This window comes from Oncorhynchus kisutch, linkage group LG30, assembly GCF_002021735.2.
Source record: "Oncorhynchus kisutch isolate 150728-3 linkage group LG30, Okis_V2, whole genome shotgun sequence".
Lineage (NCBI taxonomy): Eukaryota > Metazoa > Chordata > Actinopteri > Salmoniformes > Salmonidae > Oncorhynchus > Oncorhynchus kisutch.
Window position 1 is genome coordinate 12,200,285 of NC_034203.2, and position 24,855 is coordinate 12,225,139.

At 43.3% G+C, this 24,855-nt stretch overlaps 1 protein-coding gene across 2 annotated transcripts; it reads left to right on the forward strand.

Moving 5' to 3' along the window:
* Positions 1–1,654: 1,654 nt before the first annotated feature.
* On the forward strand, positions 1,655–24,497 carry LOC109874691 (segment polarity protein dishevelled homolog DVL-3-like). 2 transcript variants are annotated; one of them, XM_020466721.2, is made up of 15 exons: positions 1,655–2,247; positions 12,900–12,969; positions 13,996–14,117; positions 14,398–14,510; positions 14,802–14,934; positions 15,068–15,158; positions 15,718–15,787; positions 15,975–16,114; positions 18,865–18,941; positions 19,151–19,218; positions 19,337–19,486; positions 19,775–19,906; positions 20,129–20,296; positions 20,438–20,659; positions 22,304–24,497. In XM_020466721.2, the coding sequence occupies exons 1-15, from the start codon at positions 2,087–2,089 to the stop codon at positions 22,681–22,683; spliced, it is 2,097 nt and encodes a 698-aa protein (XP_020322310.1). In that variant the 5' UTR covers positions 1,655–2,086; the 3' UTR covers positions 22,684–24,497. The 2 variants fall into 2 exon arrangements, with proteins under 2 accessions (XP_020322310.1, XP_031665760.1); XM_031809900.1 differs by having other exon boundaries at positions 1,667–2,247; positions 13,996–14,132.
* Positions 24,498–24,855: the final 358 nt, after the last annotated feature.

Sequence of the window (24,855 nt, forward strand, 5' to 3'; positions counted from 1 at the left end):
ACTACTAGACCATGTGTGTTGTGGTTTTTCACTATAAACTAAAGGGGTATAAGAGGGTACTAGGCCTATGCTTTGCCATTGCAGAGCGAGAAGTTAATGTTGCATTATGTGAGTATCATACATTTCTATGTTTTTGGTCACTACCCCAAAAAGCATGGTAAACAACTACCATGCATTCATGTTTCACTACATGCTGCTAGTACAAAACCATGGTATTGTTTTTATTGTACTACCATTTTTGGAAAAACATTTTTTTACATTTAACCTTTATTTACCCTTGGCAAATCCATGGTTCCAGTGGTATAAAGTACTTAAGTAAAAATACTTGAAAGTACTACTTAAGTAGTGTTTTTTGGGTATCTGTACTTTACTATTAATATTTTAGAACTTATACTTTTACTTCACAACATTCCTAAAGAAAATCATGTACTTTTTACTCCATACATTTTCCCTTACACTTAAAAGTACTCTTGAATTTTGAGTGCTTAGCAGGACAGGAAACTTGCCTAATTCACACATTTATCAAGAGAACATCCCTGGTTATCTCTATCTGGCAGACTCACTAAACAGATACTTTGTTCGTAAATGATGTCTGATTGTTGGAGCATGCCCCTGGTTATCCATTAAAAAAAATAAAGAAAATGATGCTATCTGGTTTGCTTTATATAAGGAATTTAAAATTATTTATACTTTTACATTTGATACTTAAGTATATTTTAGCAATTACATTTACTTTTGATACTTAAGTATATTTAAAACCAAATACTTTTAGACTTTTACTCAAGTAGTATTTTACTGGGTGACTTTCACTTTTACTTTCACTTTTTAGTCATTTTCTATTAAGGTATCTTTACTTTTACTCAAGTATGACAATTGGGTACTTTTCCCACCACTTTATATTTGATTTGTGTACCATGGTAGCTAGTACAATGAAACAAATGTTTTTTTTTTGTTCATTATCATGGCAGGAAAATGGAATGTTAGTACAATGAAAAAACTACCATGGTACTATCGTGTTTTTTTTTGTTCACTATAATGGCAGGAAAATACCATGGTATTTGCACCAGTACCATGGTATTTTCCTGCCATGGTAGTTGACCCAAAAAACGTTTTTTTTTCTTCATTTTTCTACCATGGAACATTTTTGTAAGGGTGACGCTACCCTACAGAGTGCTGCTGAGGCTACTGTAGACGTTCATAAGTGTGTTTTAATAAATTATTTGGTGACGTGAATATATTTAGCATAGTTATATCACTATTTTTATTTTTATTAAATTAACAGAGGATGGTCCTCCCCTTTCTCCTCTGAGAAGCCTCCACTGGAATGTCAACATAATGTGAAAATTGTGCATTTCTACATTTTGTAGAAAAATATAACTAAGATTAACAATGGGGAGCAAGAAAATACCTTCCTTTGGGCTAGAAACTCCTTGCAAATTTTGAAAATCCCTGTTTTTTAAAACTTTTTTACTTTTAATCCTACCCTGTGATGTCACAGATAAGCACATTAGGGCCTTATATTTTTAACCACAGATCATAAAAATGCGCTGTTTTCGCATATGTAGACTGGTTTAGTGCTGGAGATTATGAATAGAAGGTTCAAACGTGGCGCAATTTCCCTTTAATTAAACCAAGTCGATTATTTTTCTACCCTCCTCTCCGATAGAGGGAGAACTTTTGGGTTTGGGTTGGTGTTTGTTTTTGTAGACTGCATTCTGAACTCGGGAGGAAGGATTCTTCGTGTGTATTCAACAAAATAACTGCAAGCTAGCTCGAAAAACGACTGCGTAAATTCACATTTAGCCAAGATTTGAAAGTAGTTACACGCATTTGGCTCCTTTTCAAATTGGTAAAAAATAATATCAGGGTACATAGCTAATCAGTCGTCGTCTGGCTGGACCTTTGTGGAGCAAGGTGCTTCTGAATAGCTAGCTAGCTAACAGGATTCAAAAGAACAACTGGAAGCTAGCTTGCTGGCTAGCCAGAAAGCCGGGGGAATCAGCACCACGGGGAGCCGGGGCCCGAGAGGGAGCCATCCAGGCCCGCGGCTTGATGTACCCTGCCTGCCTCGCCCCAGCAGCCCACAATGGGGGAGACCAAAGTAATATATCACCTCGACGACCAGGAAACACCCTACCTGGTCAAATTGGCAGTGCCCGCGGACAGGGTCACACTTGCGGACTTCAAAAATGTTCTGAAGAAACCCAACTACAAGTTCTTCTTCAAATCTATGGATGACGATTTTGGGTGAGCATTATTAGCAAGCAGTAGTTAACTACTGTATTTAGCTAGCTATACTTTCAGTCTAAACCACAGATGAAATAATCATAATATTTTTCAAAACTGTTACTATAGCCAACTAACCAACGTTTCAATGTTTCTCATCATGAATGAGGATCATGGCTTGAGTTTTATTCTTTTGTTTAGCATTATTCGTCTCTCTGTTCTATTTCTTTTTTGCTTGTGACTAACGTAAGTTAGCTGACGTTACAACAGCCAAAGTTAGGTCTGGCAGAATTAACGTTAATACATAATCGTGTAACCGACAATTATGGGTAATAATGTAAACGTTTTAATACATTTATTTTAGTAGGGGGTGGATTTAACTTAATTTTCAAGTAAATATAATTTACCCAATAGCAGTTACTTATTTTACTGTACATCATTTTAGGAGTAGAACTGCAGGCAAGGCGAAACTAACGTTAAAGTAATTTCCAAAAGTTCCCAGCGGTCAAAAACATAAATTTTCGAGCTGTCGTTAAAGCTGTGTTGTATTTTTAAAAGATGCATTACAACAAGCTCAAAACATTTTGGAATAAAAATTATACATTTGACAATGACCGTGGCTATTTGCATGACAATTAATATGACCCGTGAAACCAGTATGGGACAAAGGATATGATGAATATGATGATATCCTCTCTGCCCAGAAAACTACCATTCACCAGCTCTGCAAGCATTATGTCAAAATACATTCTTTACTCAACAATACACCAGCAACTATCATCATTTACTGCCTTTAAGGCCTGTATGTACTTAAAAAAAAAAAAGTATAAATAAGCACTTACAAGCAACCGAAACATTGAATGTTTTTTTTGCAAGAAAAGGTGCATATTTTCAATTTACTGATGTGAGCAACTTAAACACCTGCACATAGTTCTTACATAGTTGGTTAGTAAATAAAACATCACAATGAGTACGTTTACATGCACAGTAATAATTCAATATTAAACTGATTATGGCAGTAGGCAGATTATGCAATAGTCATGTAAACATCTTACTCTGCTTATTTTAAAACCCATTGCAGTCTAAGGGAAGGGTGGTTCTACTAAGCTATATGGAATTGTTTTAAGGTATCATTTAGCTATTTGATTTCGAATTTTAAGACCCCTTGAAGTATAATAAAAAAAATATATAAAAATGTATTTGATTAACCTTTATTTGACCTTACTGCAATTAGCACAAACAAACGCATTGAATAACAGATTTGCTACATGGAGCAGATACCCCCCCCCCCCCCTAAAAATCGAAAGGAAGTTTGTGTCCTATATCTGAGAGATAAAAGAAAAATCAGGAAACATGATTTTTTTTAAATTATATATATTTTCTACATGTATTTAACCCCTTACTTTTTGCACTAAACAGTCTCCATAAATACTTCCATTCATTAAAAAAAAAAAACGAATACCAGGGGACCTTCAGATGAGTCTTTTGAGGCCCATGAGTTTCCTAGAACAAAACTCCACAGAGGGTGTGTTCCATTAGTGTGTAGCCCAAACTTTGCGGACTCTACAGACAGCAGTTGGCAGATCGGCTGTACCGACTTCAAACGAGTCCCAAGATGCGTGTGGGGGTCGTAGAGCAAAACGGAAAACACCATGGTGTTCGTGAGAGTCACATTTTTCCATAGAGGGGTAGGCCAAACCATTTTGGACGCTACAGATTTTGTTGGAAGACTGATTTTCGGTATGTCTCATGGTCTGACAAACACAGCTCTAACTCTGACCTTTCACCACAGATGCGGAAGTGTGACATCGGCGGATGTGGTGAATTGAGACCTTTTCAAAGCAAAAAAAACTATCTCAAGCTTAAATGGATAGATTTTATTATTATGCTAATTATATTTGCGCGGGGGCTCGGACATCAACTCTATGGGGCTAATCGGCGTAAGTTCAAAATCTAAGTAAGTAAGCATACGTTGATTAAAACACCTGGTTTTCTGAGAAATCTTTCAAATTATGAAGAAGTGTAAACGCCTTAATCGGAGTTCCAGCTGTGTATTTGATCTGTGCATGTGCTAGCACCCACCGAGCGAGCCTCCCTCTTTAGCGCGAGTGAAGTATGTTCGAAACAACTTAATCTGTGTGTCTTAGAAGTAGTTTTCACATGCAAGCTATATGTCTGAACTCTGAATCAAATATGCTTCCCAAAAACAACATGGTTGCTGTGGTAAAACATTTATTATGATTGGTGATTTTTCTTCATTTATCAGAGTGCCATCCCGTAGCCTGATTTTAGATCTGTCCATGTAAACAGGATTATTATGGAAATTGTTCTTCTTGCAAAGCATGTACATGTTTTAATCTAACTATCCACAATATTAATGTAACCGTACTCTACGGTGCAGAGGGTTACATTTTAAATGTGAATGATTCTCATTGCGATACAGTTCTAGAAAAATACATCTAAATTCTTTCGCAAATGCAAAATACACTGTCTTAACCCTATAAAGGTGTGTATCAATTCATGTTTTTTGATAATAATTTCTCACTGATATGAAAGATAAGGTCCATATGCTTCCAAAACCTTTCGCAAGCGATGTGTGTTAATGTTCAGACAGAGTGTCAGGGCTCTTAACAGAACTCCCAGTAATAAAGACTCCATCGTCCTATGACTCTTATGTGTAATGGAACTGAGTCATGATCAAGGGGTAGTCAGAACTAGCTACACAACTTTTCAGATTATTCCACATTTAGCTTTATCAGAGTTATACAGCAAGTAACTGCATGTTTTTCATGATCATCAAACATAAATTGATCATGTAATTTCATATAATTGAGTGTAACATTAGCCCATCCATTTGAAATGTAGCGAGTTAGCTAAGCAAACAATGTGTCATTTAGCTTGCTTCATCAGAGTGGTGCGTGCATATGTATTCACCCCCTTTGCTATGAAGCCCCTAAATAAGATCTGGTGCAACCAATTACTTTCAGAAGTCACATAAGTAGATTGCACACAGGTGGACTTCATTTAAGTTTCACGTGATCTCAGTATATATACACCTGTTCTGAAAGGTCCCAGAGTCTGCAACATCACCAAGCAAGGGGCACCATGAAGACCAAGGAGCTCTCCAAACAGGTCAGGCACAAAGTTGTGGAGAAGTACAGATTAGGGTTGGGTTATAAAATATCAGAAACTTTGAACATCCTATGGAGCACCATTAAATACATTATTAAAAAATTCAAAGAACATGGCACCACAACAAACCTTCCAAGAGAGGGCCGCCCACCAAAATTCACGGCCCAGGCAAGGAGGGCATTAATCAGAGAGTCAACAAAGAGACCAAAGATAACCCTGAAGGAGCTGCAAAGCTCCACAGCGGAGATTGGAGTATCTGTCCATAGGATCACTTTAAGCCATACACTCCACACTGGTCTTTACAGAAGAGTGGCCAGAAAAAAGCCATTATTTGAAAAAAAAAAAAGGCAAACACATTTGGTGTTCACCAAAGGGCATGTGAGAGACTAAAATTAAGCTTTTTGGCCATCAAGGAAAACGTTATGTCTGGCGCAAAACCTTACACCTCTCATCACCCCGAGAACACCATCCCATGAAGAATAGTGGTGGCAGCATCATGCTGTGGGGATGTTTTTCATTGGCAGGGACTGGGAAACTGGTCAGAATTTAATGAATGATGGATGGTGCTAAATACAGGGAAATTCTTGAGACACCTGTTTCAGTCTTCAAGAGATTTGAGACTGGGACAGAGATTCGCCTTCCAGCAGGACAATGACCCTAAGCATACTACTAAAGCAACACTCGAGTGGTTTAAGGGGAAACATTTAAATGTCTTGGAATGGCCTAGTCAAAGCCCAGACCTCAATCCAATTCAGAATCTGTGGTATGACTTAAAGATTGCGGAACCCATCCAACTTGAAGGAGCTTTTGCTTTGAAGAATGGGCAAAAATCCCAGTGGCTAGATGTGCCAAGCTTATAGAGAGACCCCAAGAGACTTGCAGCTGTAATTGCTGCAAAATGTGGCTCTACAAAGTATTGACTTTGGGAGGGTGAATAGTTATTCATGCTCAAGCTTTCTGTTTTTTTTTTGTCTTATTTCTTGTTTCACAGTAAAAAAATATTTTGCATCTTCAAAGTGGTAGGCATGTTGTGTAAATGAAATTATACAAACCCCCCAAAAATCCATTTTAATTCCAGGTTGTAAGGCAACAAAATAGGAAAAAAGCCAAGCCACTGTAAATACTGAGTGTACAAAATATTAGGAACACTGCTAATAGACTTGGGTGGTATACTGTATATACCCTATACCAGGGTATTTGTAAATAGCCACTGGATGTTTTTTCCCCCCAATATCGTTAACAATTTCTTTGAAGTTTTTTAATAAATTAATACTTGTTGATACTTTTGAAGTAAATTCCTGCAGTCAACTTGTGTAATACGTTAGGAGATAAAAGCAGATTGCGTTGTTCATTTCACCTGTCACATTAATTACATAATAAAGATGACCTTAGTTCCCCAGAACAGTTGAGCCAGTCAAGTGTTCGTTTGTAAATAGCACAGCGTGAGAAAGCGGGAGCTGTCTATTGACAAGGGTCGCGTTTTATATTGAAAGTCCTGCTTTTTTTTGTTGCTTCAATACAAATCAGCATTTTTTTAAGCCTTTTAATTGAGATGTTGATTGTGTATGTGTGTCATTCAGAGTGAGGGTGAATGGGCAAGACAAAAGATTTAAGTGCCTTTTGAATGGGGTATGGTAGTAGGTGCCAGCACCGGTTTGTCTAAAGAACTGCAACGCTGCTGGGTTTTTCATGCTCAACGGTTTCCTGTGTGTATCAAGAATGGTCTGTCACACAAAGGATAACCAGCCAACTTGACACAGCTGTGGGAAGCATTGGAGTCAGCATGTGCCAGCATCCCTGTGGAACTCTTACGACACTTTGTAGAGTCCATGCCCTGACGAATTGAGGCTGTTCTGAGGGCAGAAGGGGGGGTGGGGACAATGGCTCTGTTTCCAACTGACATTTTAGAGGCCGACCTCTTGGCCGCAGTGGCAAAATGTTGCTGATTTACTCCCTAGAGGCGATTGACGCACCGGTGCGTCAATCTAAGTAACATAATATAAAATGCCTATCAAAAATCCAGCGATTTAAGCTAAAGGTACCGTATCTGTTTTTTGATATATTGCATATTTTTGATACTGAATGTTATCAGATCTTCAACCAAAACCTAATATTTATATAAAGGGAACATGAGTTTACTAATAACAAAAAAAGTACATATTTTATTTATTTAATTAACAAATTTATGCAACACCCAATTCTCCTTTGCGGAAAAGAAATTGCCCCCTTACACTCAATAACTGGGTTTGCCACCTTTAGCTGTAATGACTGCAACCAAATGCTGTTGTTGATCAGTCTCTCACATCTCTGTGGGGTGGTTCTGGCCCACTCTTGCATGCAGAACTGCTTTAATTCAGCGACATTTACGGGTTTTCAAGCATGAACTGCTCATTTCAAGTCCTGCCACATCTCAATTGGGATTAGATCTGGACTTTGACAAGGCCATTCCAAAATGTCAAGTTCATTGCTTTTTAACCATTTTCATGTAGACTTGATTGTGTGTTTTGGATCATTGTCTTGCTGCATGACCCGGCTGCGTTTCAGCTTATGGATGGATGGCCTGACATTCTCCTGTATAATTCTCTGATGGAGAGCAGAATTATTGGTTCCTTCTCTTAAGGCAAGTCGTCAGCAAAGCATCCCCAAACCATCACACTACCACCACCATGCTTGACCGTTGGTATGAGGTTTTTATTGTGGAATGCAGTGTTTGGTTTGATGGGTGGTTAGGGTGATTAGTTGTTCGAAGGGGTTGAGGTCATGGCTCTGTGCAGGCCAGTCGAGTTCTTCCACACCGATCTCGACAAACCAGTTCTGTATGGACCTCGCTTTGTGCACAGGGGCATTGTCATGCTGAAACAGGAAAGGGCTTTCCCCAAACTGTTGCCACAAAGTTGGAAGCACAGAATCGTCTGGGAAGTCATTGTCTGCTGTAGCGTGGAGATTTCCATTCACTTGAACTAATGGGCCTAACCCAAACCATGAAAAAACAGCCCCAGACTATTATTCCTCCGCCACCAAACTTTACAGTTGGCACTATGCATTCGGGCAGGTAACGTTCTCCTGGCATCTGCATAATCCAGATTCGTCCGTTGTACTGCCAGATGGTGAAGCGTGCATCACTCCAGAGAACAAGTTTCCACTGTTCCAGAGTCCAATGGCGGCGAGCTTTACGCCACTCCAGCCGAAGCTTGGCATTGTGCATGGTGATCTTAGGTTTGTATACGGCTGCTTGGTCTTGGAAACCCATTTCATGAAGATCCCGACGAACAGTTATGTGCTGACGTTGCTTCCAGGCAGTTTGACATACTTTTATATCAGTTTTTTAAATCTTTTTTTGTGAGTGGTTGCAACGATTTCGAAGCAGCGTGAATATAGGGGAAACACTTTAGAAATATTTGTGAAAGTTAGAAAAGTATATTTTCAACCACAACTCCTGCAGCCTTGTTAGCATGCTCAAGCGCAAACTCACAGGACAGTGTATTAGATTAGATTATGCTGTGGCCTTAATGTTATTTTTATTTGTTTATAAATGTGTAGCCCGGCAAGCTGTTGAAGGTGAGACATGCGGTATGCAGCTGGTGGGAGTTGTAGTTCTAATGAAACCGTTGTCATTTTTCTGCTTCTTCATAGCTGTCCAATACGTTGAAAACCGCCATATGGTATCGACATTTTGTCCAAGTTTAAACTTGTTTGACACATGCATTAAGGGAGAAAAAGGACCAAAATAATGGTCTCTTTCTTTCTGTTGTTGTCAAAATGGAATGCAGACTGGTTGGACCCAATGGTTGGTCACTTACTCTGGAATGCCATGTTTTTCACTGGCTGGTTTACAAGCCAGCCCTTACGCCTGCAACATGTCTGAAATGGGAAAGGAACCTCTAGTCTCAAAATGAGTCCATCTCCCATCCTATCACAGGAAATGTCTTCACTTAGATTTTTGAGTGAACTATCACTTTAACATCAGGAATGTGCTTTGGATAAAGTGTTCTGGGGGTTTTAAAATATGGAAGGCTATGTATCAGAGTCATGTCAGAAATAGTTTCTCAGTGTTGACCATTTTAGTGAAGTGAAACACTTCAATGGTCTGTTTTGGAGAATGGCTTAAGGCTTCCGCATGCTTCCTAGCTGAAACATTTAGTGATATTTTTGTTTGTTTTTGGTGTTCGGCAAGGTTTTTTTGTTTTGTGCGCACATTTTTTATCGTGGCAAGCCCGATGTCGGTCGAAGTCGAAGCTCCGGTGATTGGTCAACAGTAGGGATTATTCAATTAAGGGTTTGTTGTCATTCAACGAGAGACAAATCGCTAATTGTTTTGCCTGTCTGAGTATGGTTAGGCGCCAGCCTAACTGAAGCTTGCTGACGCCTAGCTGTCTAGCAAGACAGTGGAGAAATACAAAGTATTTTGCCAGATTGAGCTCCTGGTAGAATTCCATCTCCTCTGAGGGTCAGGATTGAGAGGTTCATATACAGTACCGGTGAAAAGTTTGGATACACCTACTCATTCCAGGGTTTTACTTTTATTTGTACTATTTTCTACATTTTAGTGAAGACATCGAAACTATGAAATGACACATGGAATCATGTAGTAACAAAAAGTGTTAAACAAATCTAAATATATTTTTGATTCTTCAAAGTAGCCACCCTTTCCCTTGACAGCTTTGCACACTCTTGGCATTCTCTCAACCAGCTTCATGAGGAATGCTTTTCCAACAGTCTTGAAGGAGTTCACACATATGCTGAGGACTTGTGGACTGCTTTTCCTTCACTCTGCGGTCCAAGTAATCCCAACCCATCTCAATTGGTTGGGTGATTGTGGAGGTCATCTGATGCAGCACGCCATCACTCTCCTTCTTGGTCAAATATGTTTGTTTTGGGTCATTGTCTTGTTGAAAAGCAAATGATAGTCCCACTAGGCACAAACCAGATGGGATGGTGTATCACTGCAGAATGCTGTGGTAGCCATGCTGGTTAAGTGTGCCTTGAATTCTAAATAAATCACATGCAAAGCACCATCACACCACCTCCATGCTTCATGTTGGGAACCACACATGCAGATATCATCCATTCACCTACTCTGCGTCTCACAAAGACACTGCGGTTGGAACCAAAAATAGCAAATTTGGACTCATCAGACCGAAGGACAGATTTCTACCGGTCTAATGTCCATTGCTTGTGTTTCTTGGCAAGTGTCTTCTTATTGGTGTCCTTTTAGTAGTGGTTTCTCTTTAGCAATTCGACCATGAAGGCCTGATTCACGCAGTCTCCTCTGAACGGTTGATGTTGAGATGTCTGTTACTTGAACTCTGAAGCATTTATTTAGCCTGCAATCTGAGGTGCAGTTAACTCCAATGTAATTCTGGGTCTTCTTTTCCAGTTTCATCATAGTGCTTGATGGTTTTTGCAACTGGCACTTGAATAAACTTTCAAAGTTCTTGAAATGTTCCATATTGACTGATCTTCATGTCTTAAAGTAATGATGGACTGTCAAACAGGGCTCTTCTGTGTAACCCCCCACCTAGTCACAACGTTGGCTCAAACACATGATGTAGGAAAGAAATTCCACAAATTAACATTTAAGAAGGCACACCTGTTAATTGAAATGCATTCCAGGTGACTACCTCATGAAGCTGGTTGAGAGAATGCCAAGATTGTGCGAAGCTGTCATCAAGGATAGCTACTTTGAAGATTCTCAAATATAAAATGTATTTTGGTTTGTTTAACACTTTTTGGGGGGGGTTACTACATGATTCCATTGTGTGTTATTTCTTAGTTTTGATGTCTTCTCTATTATTCTACAATAGAGTAAAAAATAAAAACCCTTGAATGAGTAAGTGTGTCCAAACCTTTGACTGGTACTGTATTTGATTTCAAACCGGTCTGCAAATTGTACTGAAGAACTATTGACATTGTGTTAGATTGGAATTTGAGACTGCAGGTTTGTTTGTTTTGTGTTGAACAAAAATGTATACGCAACAATTTCAAAGAATTTACTGAGTGTCAGTTCCAATAAGGTAATTGGTCAATTGAAATAAATAAATTAGGCCCAAATCTATGGATTTCATGTGACTGGGAATACAGATATGTATCTGTTGGTCACATATGCCTTTTTTAAAAACATTTTTAAAGGTAGGGGCGTGGGTCAGAACCAGAAAGCCAGTCAGTACCTGTGACCACCATTTTTCTCATGCAGCATGACATATCTCCTTAGCATAGAGTTGATCATGGAATGTAGTCCCACTCCTCTTCAATGGCTGTGCGAACTTGCTTGATATTGGTGGAAACTGTAACACGCTGTCGTACACGTCGATCCATAGGATACCAAATATGCCCAATGGGTGACATGTCTGGTAAGTATGAAGGCCATGGAAGAACTGGGACATTTTCAGCTTCTGGGAATTGTGTACAGAACCTTGTGACATGCGGTCTTGCATTATGCTGAAACATTAGGTGATGGTGGTGGATGAATGGCACGACGATGGTCCTCAGGATCTTGTCACTGTATCTCTGCTTTCATATTGCCATCAATAAAATGCAATTGTGTTCGTAGCTTATGGCTGCCCATAACACAACCCCACCACCACCATGGGGCACTCTGTTCACAACTTTGACATCAGCAAGCCGCTCGCCTACACAACGCCGTACGCTGTCTGCCAATTGCCCAGTACAATTGAATCCCAAATTAATCCGTGAAGTGCACTTCTCCAGAGTGCCATTGGCCATCGAATGTGAACATTTGCCCACTGAAGTCAGGTCAATACTTCTGATGTGCAAACCCATAGTATCATCAGCTGTCTGGGTGGCTGATCTCAGACCATCCCGCAGGTGAAGAAACCGGATGTGGAGGTCCTGGGCTGGTGTGGTTACACGTGGTCTGCGGTCGCGAGGCCGGTTGGACGTACTTCCAAATTCTCAAAAGACTTCGGCGGCGGCTTATGGTAGAGAAGTGAACATTCAATTATCTGGCAACTGCTCTGGTCGACATTCCTGCGGTCTGCATGCCAATTGCATGCTCCATCAAAACTTGAGACATCTGTGGCATTGCACGTTTTAGTTGCTTTTTATTGTACCCAGCACAAGGTCCACCTGTGTAATGATCCTGCTGTTTAATCAGCTTCTTGATAGTCCATCCACCTGACAGGTGTGGCATGTCTTCGCAATGGAGAACTAACAGGGATGTAAACAAATTTGTGCACAGCTTGTGCGTATGGAACATTTCTGGGATCTTTTATTTCAGCTCATGAAACATGGGACCAACACTTCACGTTGCGTTTTATATTTTTTGTTCAGTGTGGTAACTTAACTACCTAGCACAGTAATGTAACAAATGAGAGTGCAGAAGCTGGAAGCGTTAGACCAATATAGTTTCTACATTAGACTAATTATTAGAATGTCTTTGTGGTATTGGTCCAAAGCAGGGATTTTAGACTGTTTTCCTATTGTTGGGACCGGGAGTATTTGTATTTTTAAGTGTTTTTGCATTCCTTACCAGCATTTGTGTACACATGGTGAGTCAATGTTGTTCTCTCTTTCCCTTGCAGGGTAGTGAAAGAAGAGATATCTGATGACAATGCCAAACTACCTTGTTTTAATGGCCGTGTGGTATCTTGGGTAAGCGCGCGCGCACACACTTCATCTTTGTCTTAAGTGTTTGTCAATGACAACCATCTGTTGGGATGCTATTGACCCCAAACAGCATTCCGTCCCTAGAGAGAAGCCCCGCCCATCTGTCTGATAATATCATTACTACATAATGATGTTAGGAATAACAGTGACACACACACACACACACACACTTTCTCTCACGCATTCTGTATCTCGTCAATCTTTCTAACTCCCTTCCAAATACACTAGTTATTTATGTCTTTGTAAAACTCCTACATTTCTCATCTCACACACAGACCAATGATTCCAATCTCTCCATGACTGAGCCATCTGGTTCTTTGCTCTGCCTCCTCTTTATACTCGGTTTCTCCGTTTTGAGATCTGATTAAGAGAAACTGAAATCACAGGATCGTAGACATCACTCCAAAATAAAGGGCTTCACTGCGCCTAATGAGGAGATTGAATCACAAGTCACAGAGCGGCGAAATGAAGGAGGGGTTTGTTTAAGAAGGAAATGGTTTGTGTGGGGGGAGGGGGAGGGGGGGGCCAACCTTGTTACTATAACTATGGAAATCTCTGGGCCCTAGTTATTGGCTTTATTCAGTACAGTGCGTGGTCAGGAAAGGACAGTCGTCTCTGTTCATGTTTCTGTACGTTTATCTCAGTTTTAATGTCATGTGCACAAGGGCAGTGAAATGCCTTTCTGGCAAGCTCTATATCCAACAGTTTAGTAATCGACATCAATGTAGTGCTGAAAAGAACATGAGGTAGAACAAAAATCTGTGGATGTGTGATTGGCCTTGCCTCTGTCTCTGTCTATCTGATCAAGCTAGTGAAGTTCTAGAGAAATGTTTGGTATCTAGTGTGTCTCTGTCTGTCACCTAGGTTACAGACCTGGCTTGCTGTAAAATGTATTTGTAAAAAAAGAAAAAAGCTGCATAGTACATGTAAATCAAATTTGAATGATTATTAGATTGAGGATGTGTGATTCTTAGGGTCTCAAAGTTGGTCTGTCTACCTCTGTGTCCTCAGCTGGTGTCGGGGGACGGTGCTCACTCAGATGGTGGCTCTGTGGTCGAGAGTTTGTCCGAGTTGCCGCCACCCCCCCTGGAGAGGACTGGGGGCATCGGGGAGTCCAGACCCCCCTCTTATCAGTCAGTTCTCTCTAGGTTGTGTGTGTTTAGCTGTGCGCACACATTTTGAATTTGTTTGCATTTCTGTTTGGCTGTGTGTGAGAGATGTTGTGCGTGTGAGTAAGTGGGTTTGTCTCCGAGTGTCTTTATAGGCTTAGTCTTGATGAATAATCTCCATTGTGCTTCTAATATCTGCTGAATAACCATGACAACACTGAGCACAACAACATTTTCTCAATGTGGAAATAATGATCTCTGTGACCCCCCCCCTTTTCCTCCCCCTCTCCATTTCTCACTGCAGCGGGAAGGCCACAGGTGGACGAGACTCGTTGGACAACGAGACGGAGACGGGCTCGATGGTGTCCCAGAGAAGAGCGAGGGAGCGCCCGCGCCGGAAACACACTCGCGAGCATGGTCAGAGAGCAGTCGGCGCCCTCCAGTTCCTCTCACTCAGAATATCTCAACTATACTGTCCAGTTCCCTGCCTGACACGGGATCTAGCCTAGTTGTTGGATAGGTGTATGAGCTGTACAGCCATATTCCACCCAGACTAACAAGGGGCAATGTGGAGCTATTACCATCGCTTTATACCTATCCAAACTACATGAAGTTCCCAGAGGCTGATTAGGAACTGGGCATATAGCGCTGTGACTGTGAGCCCCTCCCCTGTGTAACTCTTGTCACTTCCTCTCTCACCCCTTGCAGGTGGAAGGAATGGCTACTCGCGGGTGGGCCGAGGGGCGGAGCTGGGCCAATACGACAGCTGCTCGTCCTTCATGAGCAGCGAGCTGGAGTCCACCAGCTGCTTCGACTCTGAGGATGACGACGCCACCAGCCGGTGAGAACTTCCTAAATAACCATTACGCAACGTTCCGCCAACCTTTACTTTCTTGCCTCCTGTATATTTGACTTAATACCTTTAGTTCTCGCAGGTTCTCCTTACCGTAACCCTATTGAACTTTGTCCCCCAGGTTCAGCAGTTCCACGGAACAGAGCTCCTCTCGTCTGATGAGGAGACACCGCCGGCGCCGCCGGAAACCCAAGACATCCAACATGGAAAGGGTGAGATGGGCAGACACACGCCAGGGTTTCCGTGGCCAAATAAAATGAAACGCCAATAAATATAATTGTTGCCTGCCAAATTGACCGGGAGAACAAAACAACTGTAGGCAGGCTATCAGTGCGTCCCTTGCTTGAAAATCCGACCATAGAAACGTGGAGGCAAATATTTTATAAAGACTTCATAGGCGGCACGTGAGGTTTTTAAAGTTTAGGGAAGCATGCAGTTTATCCTACGATTTCTACCGATCTGCGTGCCAGTTGTGATTTTCATATGCGCGTTTCCGTGGAACCGGTTTCATTTCAATAACATTATTTTAATTTCTTAAATCATTGTCACGTGGTTAAAGGGATACTTTGGATTTTATCGACTTCCCCAGAGTCAGATGAACTCGTGGACACCATTTCTATGGCTCTGTGTCCACTATGAAGTTAGTGTAATGACTGGAAGTCTATGGGTATCTATTTCTCAAATGGCCTGTAAATTAAGGTCTCCCCGGTCACATTGTCCGGTGCCACACACACTTTCTTACCTCTCTCGCCCCCCTTTCCCTCTTTCTAGTCGTCATCATTCAGCAGCGTCACAGACTCCACCATGTCACTAAACATCATCACTGTCACTCTGAACATGGGTAAGTATTTCTCTGTGGCTGTCTTTCTCGTTCCCTCTATTCTGCGGTCTCTGTTTCCTGATAACTTGCAATAAAGCTTTACATAGACCTCCTGACCACTCATTCTTTTTCATTGTCTTTCTCTCTCGCTCTGCCCCTCTCTTCCTCTTCCTCTCTCTGTATCTCTCTCTCTCTCCCCCCTCTGTAGAGAAGTATAACTTCCTGGGCATCAGCATCGTGGGGCAGAGCAACGAGAGGGGCGACGGGGGCATCTACATCGGCTCCATCATGAAGGGAGGGGCGGTGGCCGCAGACGGCCGCATTGAGCCTGGAGACATGCTACTGCAGGTGCGTGCCCGTATTTGTTTTGTTTTTATTTCACCTTTATTTAACCAGGTAGGCTAGTTGAGAACAAGTTCTCATTTGCAACTGCGACCTGGCCAAAATAAAGCATAGCAGTGTGAACAGACAACACAGAGTTACACATGGAGTAAACAATTAACAAGTCAATAACACAGTAGGAAAAAAAGGGGGAGTCTATATACAATGTGTGCAAAAGGCATGAGGAGGTAGGTGAATAATTACAATTTTGCAGATTAACACTGGAGTGATAAATGATCAGATGGTCATGTACAGGTAGAGATACTGGTTGCAAAAGAGCAGAAAAGTAAATAAATAAAAACAGTATGGGGATGAGGTAGGTAAAATTGGGTGGGCTATTTACAGATGGACTATGTACAGCTGCAGCGATCGGTTAGCTGCTCAGATAGCAGATGTTTGAAGTTGGTGAGGGAGATAAAAGTCTCCAACTTCAGCGATTTTTGCAATTCGTTCCAGTCACAGGCAGCAGAGAACTGGAACGAAAGGCGGTCAAATGAGGTGTTGGCTTTAGGGATGATCAGTGAGATACACCTGCTGGAGCGCGTGCTACGGGTGGGTGTTGCCATCATGACCAGTGAACTGAGATAAGGCGGAGCTTTACCTAGCATGGACTTGTAGATGACCTGGAGCCAGTGGGTCTGGCGACGAAAATGTAGCGAGGGCCAGCCGACTAGAGCATACAGGTCGCAGTGGTGGGTGGTATAAGGTGCTTTAGTAACAAAACGGATGGCACTGTGATAAACTGCATCCAGTTTGCTGAGTAGAGTGTTGTCATCTACAAAATAGCTTCCATAGCCGAAGTCGAGGATCGGTAGGATAGTCAGTTTTACTAGGGTAAGTTTGGCGGCGTGAGTGAAGGAGGCTTTGTTGCGGAATAGAAAGCCAACTCTAGATTGGATTTTAGATTGGAGATGTTTGATATGAGTCTGGAAGGAGAGTTTACAGTCTAGCCAGACACCTAGGTACTTATAGATGTCCACATATTCTAGGTCGGAACCATCCAGGGTGGTGATGCAAGTCGGGCGTGCGGGTGCAGGCAGCGAACGGTTGAAAAGCATGCATTTGGTTTTACTAGCGTTTAAGAGCAGGTGGAGGCCACGGAAGGAGTGTTGTATGGCATTGAAGCTCGTTTGGAGGTTAGATAGCACAGTGTCCTAGGACGGGCCGGAAGTATATAGAATGGTGTCGTCTGCGTAGAGGTGGATCAGGGAATCGCCCGCAGCAAGAGCAACATCATTGATATATACAGAGAAAAGAGTCGGCCCGAGAATTTAACCCTGTGGCACCCCCATAGAGACTGCCAGAGGACCGGACAGCATGCCCTCCGATTTGACACACTGAACTCTGTCTGCAAAGTAGTTGGTGAACCAGGCAAGGTAGTCATCAGAAAAACCGAGGCTACTGAGTCTGCCGATAAGAATATGGTGATTGACAGAGTCGAAAGCCTTGGCAAGGTCGATGAAGACTGCTGCACAGTACTGTCTTTTATTGATGGCGGTTATGATATCGTTTAGTACCTTGAGCGTGGCTGAGGTGCACCCGTGACCGGCTCGGAAACCAGATTGCACAGCGGAGAAGGTACGGTGGGATTCGAAATGGTCAGTGACCTGTTTGTTGACTTGGCTTTCGAAGACCTTAGATAGGCAGGGCAGGATGGATATAGGTCTGTAACAGTTTGGGTCCAGGGTGTCTCCCCCTTTGAAGAGGGGGATGACTGCGGCAGCTTTCCAATCCTTGGGGATCTCAGACGATATGAAAGAGAGGTTGAACAGGCTGGTAATAGGGGTTGCGACAATGGCGGCGGATAGTTTCAGAAATAGAGGGTCCAGATTGTCAAGCCCAGCTGATTTGTACGGGTCCAGGTTTTGCAGCTCTTTCAGAACATCTGCTATCTGGATTTGGGTAAAGGAGAACATGGAGAGGCTTGGGCGAGTAGCTGCGGGGGGGGGCGGAGCTGTTGGCCGAGGTTGGAGTAGCCAGGAGGAAGGCATGGCCAGCCGTTGAGAAATGCTTGTTGAAGTTTTCGATAATCATGGATTTATCAGTGGTGACCGTGTTACCTAGCCTCAGTGCAGTGGGCAGCTGGGAGGAGGTGCTCTTGTTCTCCATGGACTTCAGTGTCCCAGAACTTTTGGGAGTTAGAGCTACAGGATGCACATTTCCTGACTTTGCTTTCCTGACTGACTGCGTGTATTGGTTCCTGACTTCCCTGAACAGTTGCATATCGCGGGGACTATTCGATGCTATTGCAGTCCACCACAGGATGTTTTTGTGCTGTTTGAGGGTTTGGGACTCTTTGTCACAGCCTTGAAACCAGAGTGAATTAAGTGGCCCCCATTGGACATAACAGCAGGGTGATCAAACGGTTGAAATCAGGGTTGTGTTCACGAAGCACCAAATGGAAGAAAATCGACTGAAGCGAAAGAATCTACCTAAATATGTCCGATAAGAAAATGCTTGTTTTTGTTTCCAGTTTGAAAGCATTTTGCTATGGTGAACCCTAGTGAATACGACCCACTTTAGCCCAGCTAAACTCGACCCCACGATTTACGATGGAATTGAGCAGGCAACTACTGTGGGCGGACTGGAGCGCTGACGTCACATAAAATGACGTTATTATCAAAAACGACTCATTTCAGCACCCAGAACAGCCCACAATTACCCAGAACAATGCCATAGATTGACTGACTGAGAGACTCTCTCTGCCCTCCTAACAGGTGAACGACATCAACTTTGAGAACATGAACAACGACGACGCGGTTCGAGTGCTGAGAGACATCGTACACAAGCCAGGGTGAGTCACACACCAGCAAACACACTCAAGTTGCCACAAGTCTTAGGACTTATTAAACCTGTATTTTTAGCTTTCACTATCTTTTGGTGTTGTATTTCATCTGTAAAAAGACAGGTGCAAGTTTTTGCCACTTTGCCTAAGCTGTATAAACATGGCATTGTGAGCATTGCCAGCTCTGTGTTAACTGTGTGTGTAAACTCTGTTTACAGCCCCATCACTCTGACTGTGGCTAAGTGCTGGGACCCTAACCCTCGGAGCTGCTTTGCTCTGCCAAGAAGTGAGTATTCACCTGCTGTGCTTCCTCTCACAACACACCCACAAATGTAAGACTTAAAAAATAAATAAATATGTGTCGATGTACTACGTCGAACCCCCGTTTTTTTCACTCCCTACAGGTGAGCCGATCCGGCCCATTGACCCTGCTGCCTGGGTGTCCCACACTGCGGCGATGACGGGGGTGTACCCTGCTTATGGCATGAGCCCATCGATGAGCACGGTCACCTCCACCAGCTCCTCCATCGGCAGCTCCGTCCCCGAGACCGAACGTGAGTCCCACACCTGGGTCCTGTCAAAACTGACCCAGTTAAATTGTATTTAAAACACTCAATCTTGCTTTATTGTGTCATGAAATCTACAGTTGAAGACAGGCTAGTATGCGACGGAGCAAAGTCTGTCACAAGTTCAGCTAATATTTGAAAGTCCCACAAAACTGCCATACACTGGAAGACCTCCGTCTTATCAAAACTGCCGCACTGTCCCGTTGTATACCTGTAAACCACGATACCTACCGTCGCTAAGCCCAGTAACCCACCTCCCGATTTTGCTCCTCGCAGGCTTCGACGATTTCCACCTGTCCATCCACAGTGACATGTCAACTGTCGCCAAGGCCATGGCTTCCCCGGAGTCGGGCCTGGAGGTGCGAGACAGGATGTGGCTGAAGATCACCATCGCCAACGCCTTCATAGGTATGCTCACTCTCCTTTTCCTCTCGGTCTCGCTCTACCTCTCTCTCACCGTCCGTCTTCCTGTCCTCTGGTTTTTCACTTTCTCCTTTTTGTCTAGTTGTCTTTCTATAATGCCCCCATTTTATGCCTGTCTTTGTCTCTTCTACCTAGTTTGTGGGTTAATTGCCATGGAATGTGTATTTTGTGTCTAGACTCGTATGTTTTGTGTTTCTGTATCCAAAGGCTCCGATGTGGTGGACTGGCTCTTTCATCACATGGAGGGATTCTCGGACCGACGGGAGGCAAGGAAGTACGCCAGTAACCTGCTCAAGGCCGGCTACATCCGCCACACTGTCAACAAGATCACCTTCTCTGAGCAATGCTACTACACCTTCGGAGACCTCTGTGGCAGTGAGCGTTTTCACTAGATCCTCATTGTATTTCATGGTTTGAAAACAAACGCCTAGTCCCTAGCCCTTCTGTGTTTGCAGACAAAACGGCAACATTGATATTCATGATAACTCGATCTCTCTCTCTCTCTCTCTCTCTCAGACATGACCCACCTCTCTCTGCACGACCATGATGGCTCCAGCGGCGGGGCGTCGGACCAGGACACCCTGCCCCCTCTGCCCCACCCTGGGGCTGCCCCCTGGCCCATGTCCCTGCCCTACCAGTTTTCCATCGCCCAGCCCTACAACCCCCAGCCCCAACACGACCTGCCCCAGGGCTTCCCAGGAGTAGGGGCGGGCAGTGCTGGCAGCCAACACAGCGAAGGTGAGGAGAGCTGGGACTCACCAGCGGTATTCAATCATACCCAGACACTAAGAGAGGGGGAACTAGTTTGAATTAACCAACACTACGGCCACTTTGTAAAAAGAAAGTATACAAAATTTTTAAAAATAGCGAAAAAAATCTATCATCATACTATCGTAACAATATATTCTAACTTGTTGGCCAGTAAATATCAATGAATCTATTGGCCCAGGCATAAATCATTAATCTCTAATTATGATATAGAAAAACTTGAAAAGATAAGATTAATGACAGGAGTATTGCAGTAATAGATAATGTAATTTTAATGTATGTCTTCACTCAACATGTACAGTAATGCACGCAGCAAAGCCAGAACATACACCCAGTCATTCATAAAACACTTGCAGTTATGTATGAAGGATAAATACTTTAGTGTATGTGGACACCCCTTCAAATTAGTGTATTCGGCTATTTCAGCCACACCCGTTGCTGACGGGTGTATAAAATCGAGCACACAGCCATGCAATCTCCATAGACAAACATTGGCTGTAGAATGACCTTACTGAAGAGCTCTGACTTTCAATGTGGCACCGTCATAGTATGCTACCTTTCCAACAAGTCAGTTCTTCAAATTTCGGCCCTGCTAGAGCTTCCCCAGTCAACTGTAAGTGCTGTTATAGTGAAGTGAAAACGTCTAGGCATAACAATGGCTCAGGCGCGAAGTGGTAGGCCACACAAGCTCACAGAACGGGACTGCCGAGTGCTGAAGGGCGTAGCTCGTAAAAATCATCTGTCCTCAGTTGCAACACTCACTACAGCATTCCAAACTGCCTCTGGAAGCCACGTCAGCACAATACATTTTGTCAGGAGCTTCATGAAATGTGTTTCCATGGCCGAGCAGCCTCACACAAGCCTAAGATTACCATGCGCCATGCCAAGCTTCGGCTGGAGTGGTGTAAAGCTCGCCACCATTGGAGCAGTGGAAACGCGTTCTCTGGAGTGATGAATCACGCTTCACCATTTGGCAGTCCGACAGACGAATATTGTTGTGGCGGGTGCCAAGAGAACACTACCTGCCCCAATGCATAGTCCCAACTGTAAAGTTAAGTGGAGGAGGAATAATGGTCTGGGGCTGTTTTTTCATGGTTGGGGCTAGGCCTCCTTAGTTCCAGTGAAGGGAAATCTTAATGATACAGCATTACAATGACATTCTAGACGATTCTGTGCTTCCAACTTTGTGGCAACAGTTTGGGGAAAGCATTTCCTGTTTCAGCATGACAATGCCCCTGTGCACAAGCGAGGTCCATACAGAAATGGTTTATTGAGATCGGTGTGGAAGAACTTGCGCAGAGCCCTGACCTCGACCCCATCGAACTCCTTTGGGATGAATTGTAACGCCGACTGCAAGCTAGGCCTAATCGCCCAACATCTCCTCACTAATGCTCTTGTGGCTGAATGAAAGCAAGTCTTGCAGCAATGTTCCACCATCTAGTGGAAAGCCTTACCAGACGAGTAAAGGCTGTTATAGCATCAGGGGGGTGGGGCAACTCTATATTAATGCCCTTGATTTTGGAATGAGATGTCCGACGAGCAGGTGTCCACATACTTTTGGTTATGCAGTGTAGTTGGATGCTAACACTTTCTTTGTTTTGCTCCCGTCTCCAGGGAGCAGCGGCTCCAACTGCAGTAAGACCGAGGGCCGAGGCGGTGCCGGGGGCTCCAACAAGTCGGGTGGGAGTGGCAGCGAATCAGAGATCAGGAGCCATCGGGTCCCCAGCGAGCGCTCTGTGGCTCCTAGCGAGCGCAGCATCCGCAGTTCCTACAGCCATCGAAGCGCACACTCGTCCCACTCACTGGCCTACAGCCCTGGCTTAGTCTACGGCCCCCCAGGCCTGCCTCCTAACCCCCCCCACCTGGCCACAGCTGCTCCAGGAGCCCCACCAGGCCGACAGCTGGCCAACGCTCCCCCAGAGCTCACCGGCTCCCGCCAGTCCCTGCGCATGGCCGTAGGCAACCGCGGCGAGTTCTTTGTCGACGTCATGTGACGCAGGTTATGTCATAGGCGCACCACATTATGGTGGTTAGGGATTTTTTTGTTTAGTGCTGAGGGGGACAGACAGGAGGAGGAAGTCTCTAGAAAATCACAGTTGGGGGTCAATGTCATTTCCTTTTGAATTGCCAGAATTGAAATGGAATTGAGCCCAACCCTGCTGGAAATGTCCTCTTGCTCTTGTGCTCCTGAGGGTGTATCTGATTCGCTATACTTTCTTCAGTGAAGAACCCCCACCCTCGCAGATGGAATCAAAGCGCCTTTTCTCAGTTTCCTCCCTGTGAGACGAGTTGTGCTTGGGTCGTGACAGGGAGGGAGGCCTGGGGAACAGCTGGGGATGACTTGGCGCTTTTCTACGTGGATGTTTTTCATTTGTTCTTTTCTCTAGCTCCACGTCCTGTCCTCCCCAACCTTAGTCCGCCAGAGACAAAGTAAAAAATAAAAAAACAGCTCCTCTCTCCATACATCCTTTCACCTAAAATTTGAAAATGAACACTAACCTTTTGAACCATACGTGTACTTTTGTTTGTTTGTATGACTATGAAAAATAATGAAAAGTTAAATAATGTAGTGCAAAAGAATTGAGGCCCTTTCTGTTCTTCTGTTTTTATCATAGCTGGTCGCCGATACATGTAGTTTCTTTTTCAACACTTAACATGAGCTTCCAGCTTAGACTGATTTTAAAAGTACATTTTCGTCTTAAGTTTTCTTACCAACTCTTTCACACTACTCCAGTGTTTCCCAAACTCGGTCCTGGGGACCCCAAAGGGTGCACAATTAGCTTTTTTGCCCTAGCAGTACACAGCTGATTCAAATAATCAATGTATCATCGAGCTTTGATCATTTGAATCAGCAGTGTAGTGCTACGGCAACAAAAAAAACACTGCACCACTTGGGGGTCCCCAGGGTGGAGTTTGGGAAACACTGCACCACTTGGGGGTCCCCAGGGTGGAGTTTGGGAAACACTGCACCACTTGGGGGTCCCCAGGGTGGAGTTTGGGAAACACTGCACCACTTGGGGGTCCCCAGGGTGGAGTTTGGGAAACACTGCACTACTCTTGAGAAAATGTATTTTTATTTATAAATCTAGTTTTATGACTTTAAGTTGGTTGTTGTGTTTTTGTGTTTTTGTGTGTGTGTGTGTGTGTGTGTGTGTGTGTGCGTGCAAGAAACCTGGAGTTTTCCAGGTGGGCGTAGGGACATTATTTGCACAAGCAAGGAATTTCAGTCTGAGAAGGAATGTGAAGGCAATATAGCTTGCAGATGTGTGCGTAGGCTTGACCTGACCATGTCTATTATTTTTTGTATGTTCAAGCTTCCTTTGAACTGGGTGACCTGCTGCATCATCAAAAAGTTTCCAAATGTAGAGCTCTAAATTTGAGGACACTTTTTTTTAATGAGGGGAATATGATATGGGAGCATAACTTGAAGTATTTAGAGATGAATTTGGTAGGTGTGCATCATACATGAATCTGATGTGGAATTCCTACATTATGTAGGGATACAATTGAATGTGCAGAAAATGAAATATTTGTTGATATCCTGCTGCAGTAGGCAAAAATAAATGACCAATGTGCTTATCTTCAGGGTGCGGTTTGCCCATTCCCAGTTCAGTTTAAACCCACCCACCATATCTTTATTTTATTAACAAACAGAGGAATGCGTACATACAAACTTTTTACAGTGCCAGGAATCCTACCTAAACTAGCCTTTTTCCTTGTTTCGACCATGACTTTTGTCAGTCGTGACAGTGGGCTAGGAACATATAGAGAAGGAGTTGTCCATAATAATAAATAAACTCCTCCCGAAGTGCGAGGCATTTCATTGTCTGCTTTCTCTGACCTGATGGGAGATCAAAGCAGTGGTGGAGACTGAGTGGGGGGTCTGGGTTGGAGATTGTTGCGTTTTTATCGCTGTGTAGCGCGTTCGTACAGTAGATGAGGGGGATCCAATCCAAGTAAACTCTTAAATTGTACACTGAACAAAAACAAACGTAACATGCAACAATTTCACATTTTACTTAGATTGTATAATGAAAATCAGTCAATTGAAAATAAATTCATTAGGCCCTAATCTATGGATTTCACATGACTGGGAATATTTGTTGGTCACAGATACTTTAGGGAAAATAGAAAGAAAAAAGTAGGGGCGTGTATAAGAACTAGTC

Excerpts from the sequence above, each read along its gene's own strand:
- LOC109874691 (XM_031809900.1), top strand. The coding sequence starts at position 2,087 with ATGGGGGAGACCAAAGTAATATATCACCTCGACGACCAGGAAACACCC. Across the intron at positions 14,511-14,801 it reads GAAACACACTCGCGAGCATG|GTGGAAGGAATGGCTACTCG; the intron begins GTCAGAGAGCAG and ends CACCCCTTGCAG. Across the intron at positions 18,942-19,150 it reads GACATCGTACACAAGCCAGG|CCCCATCACTCTGACTGTGG; the intron begins GTGAGTCACACA and ends CTCTGTTTACAG.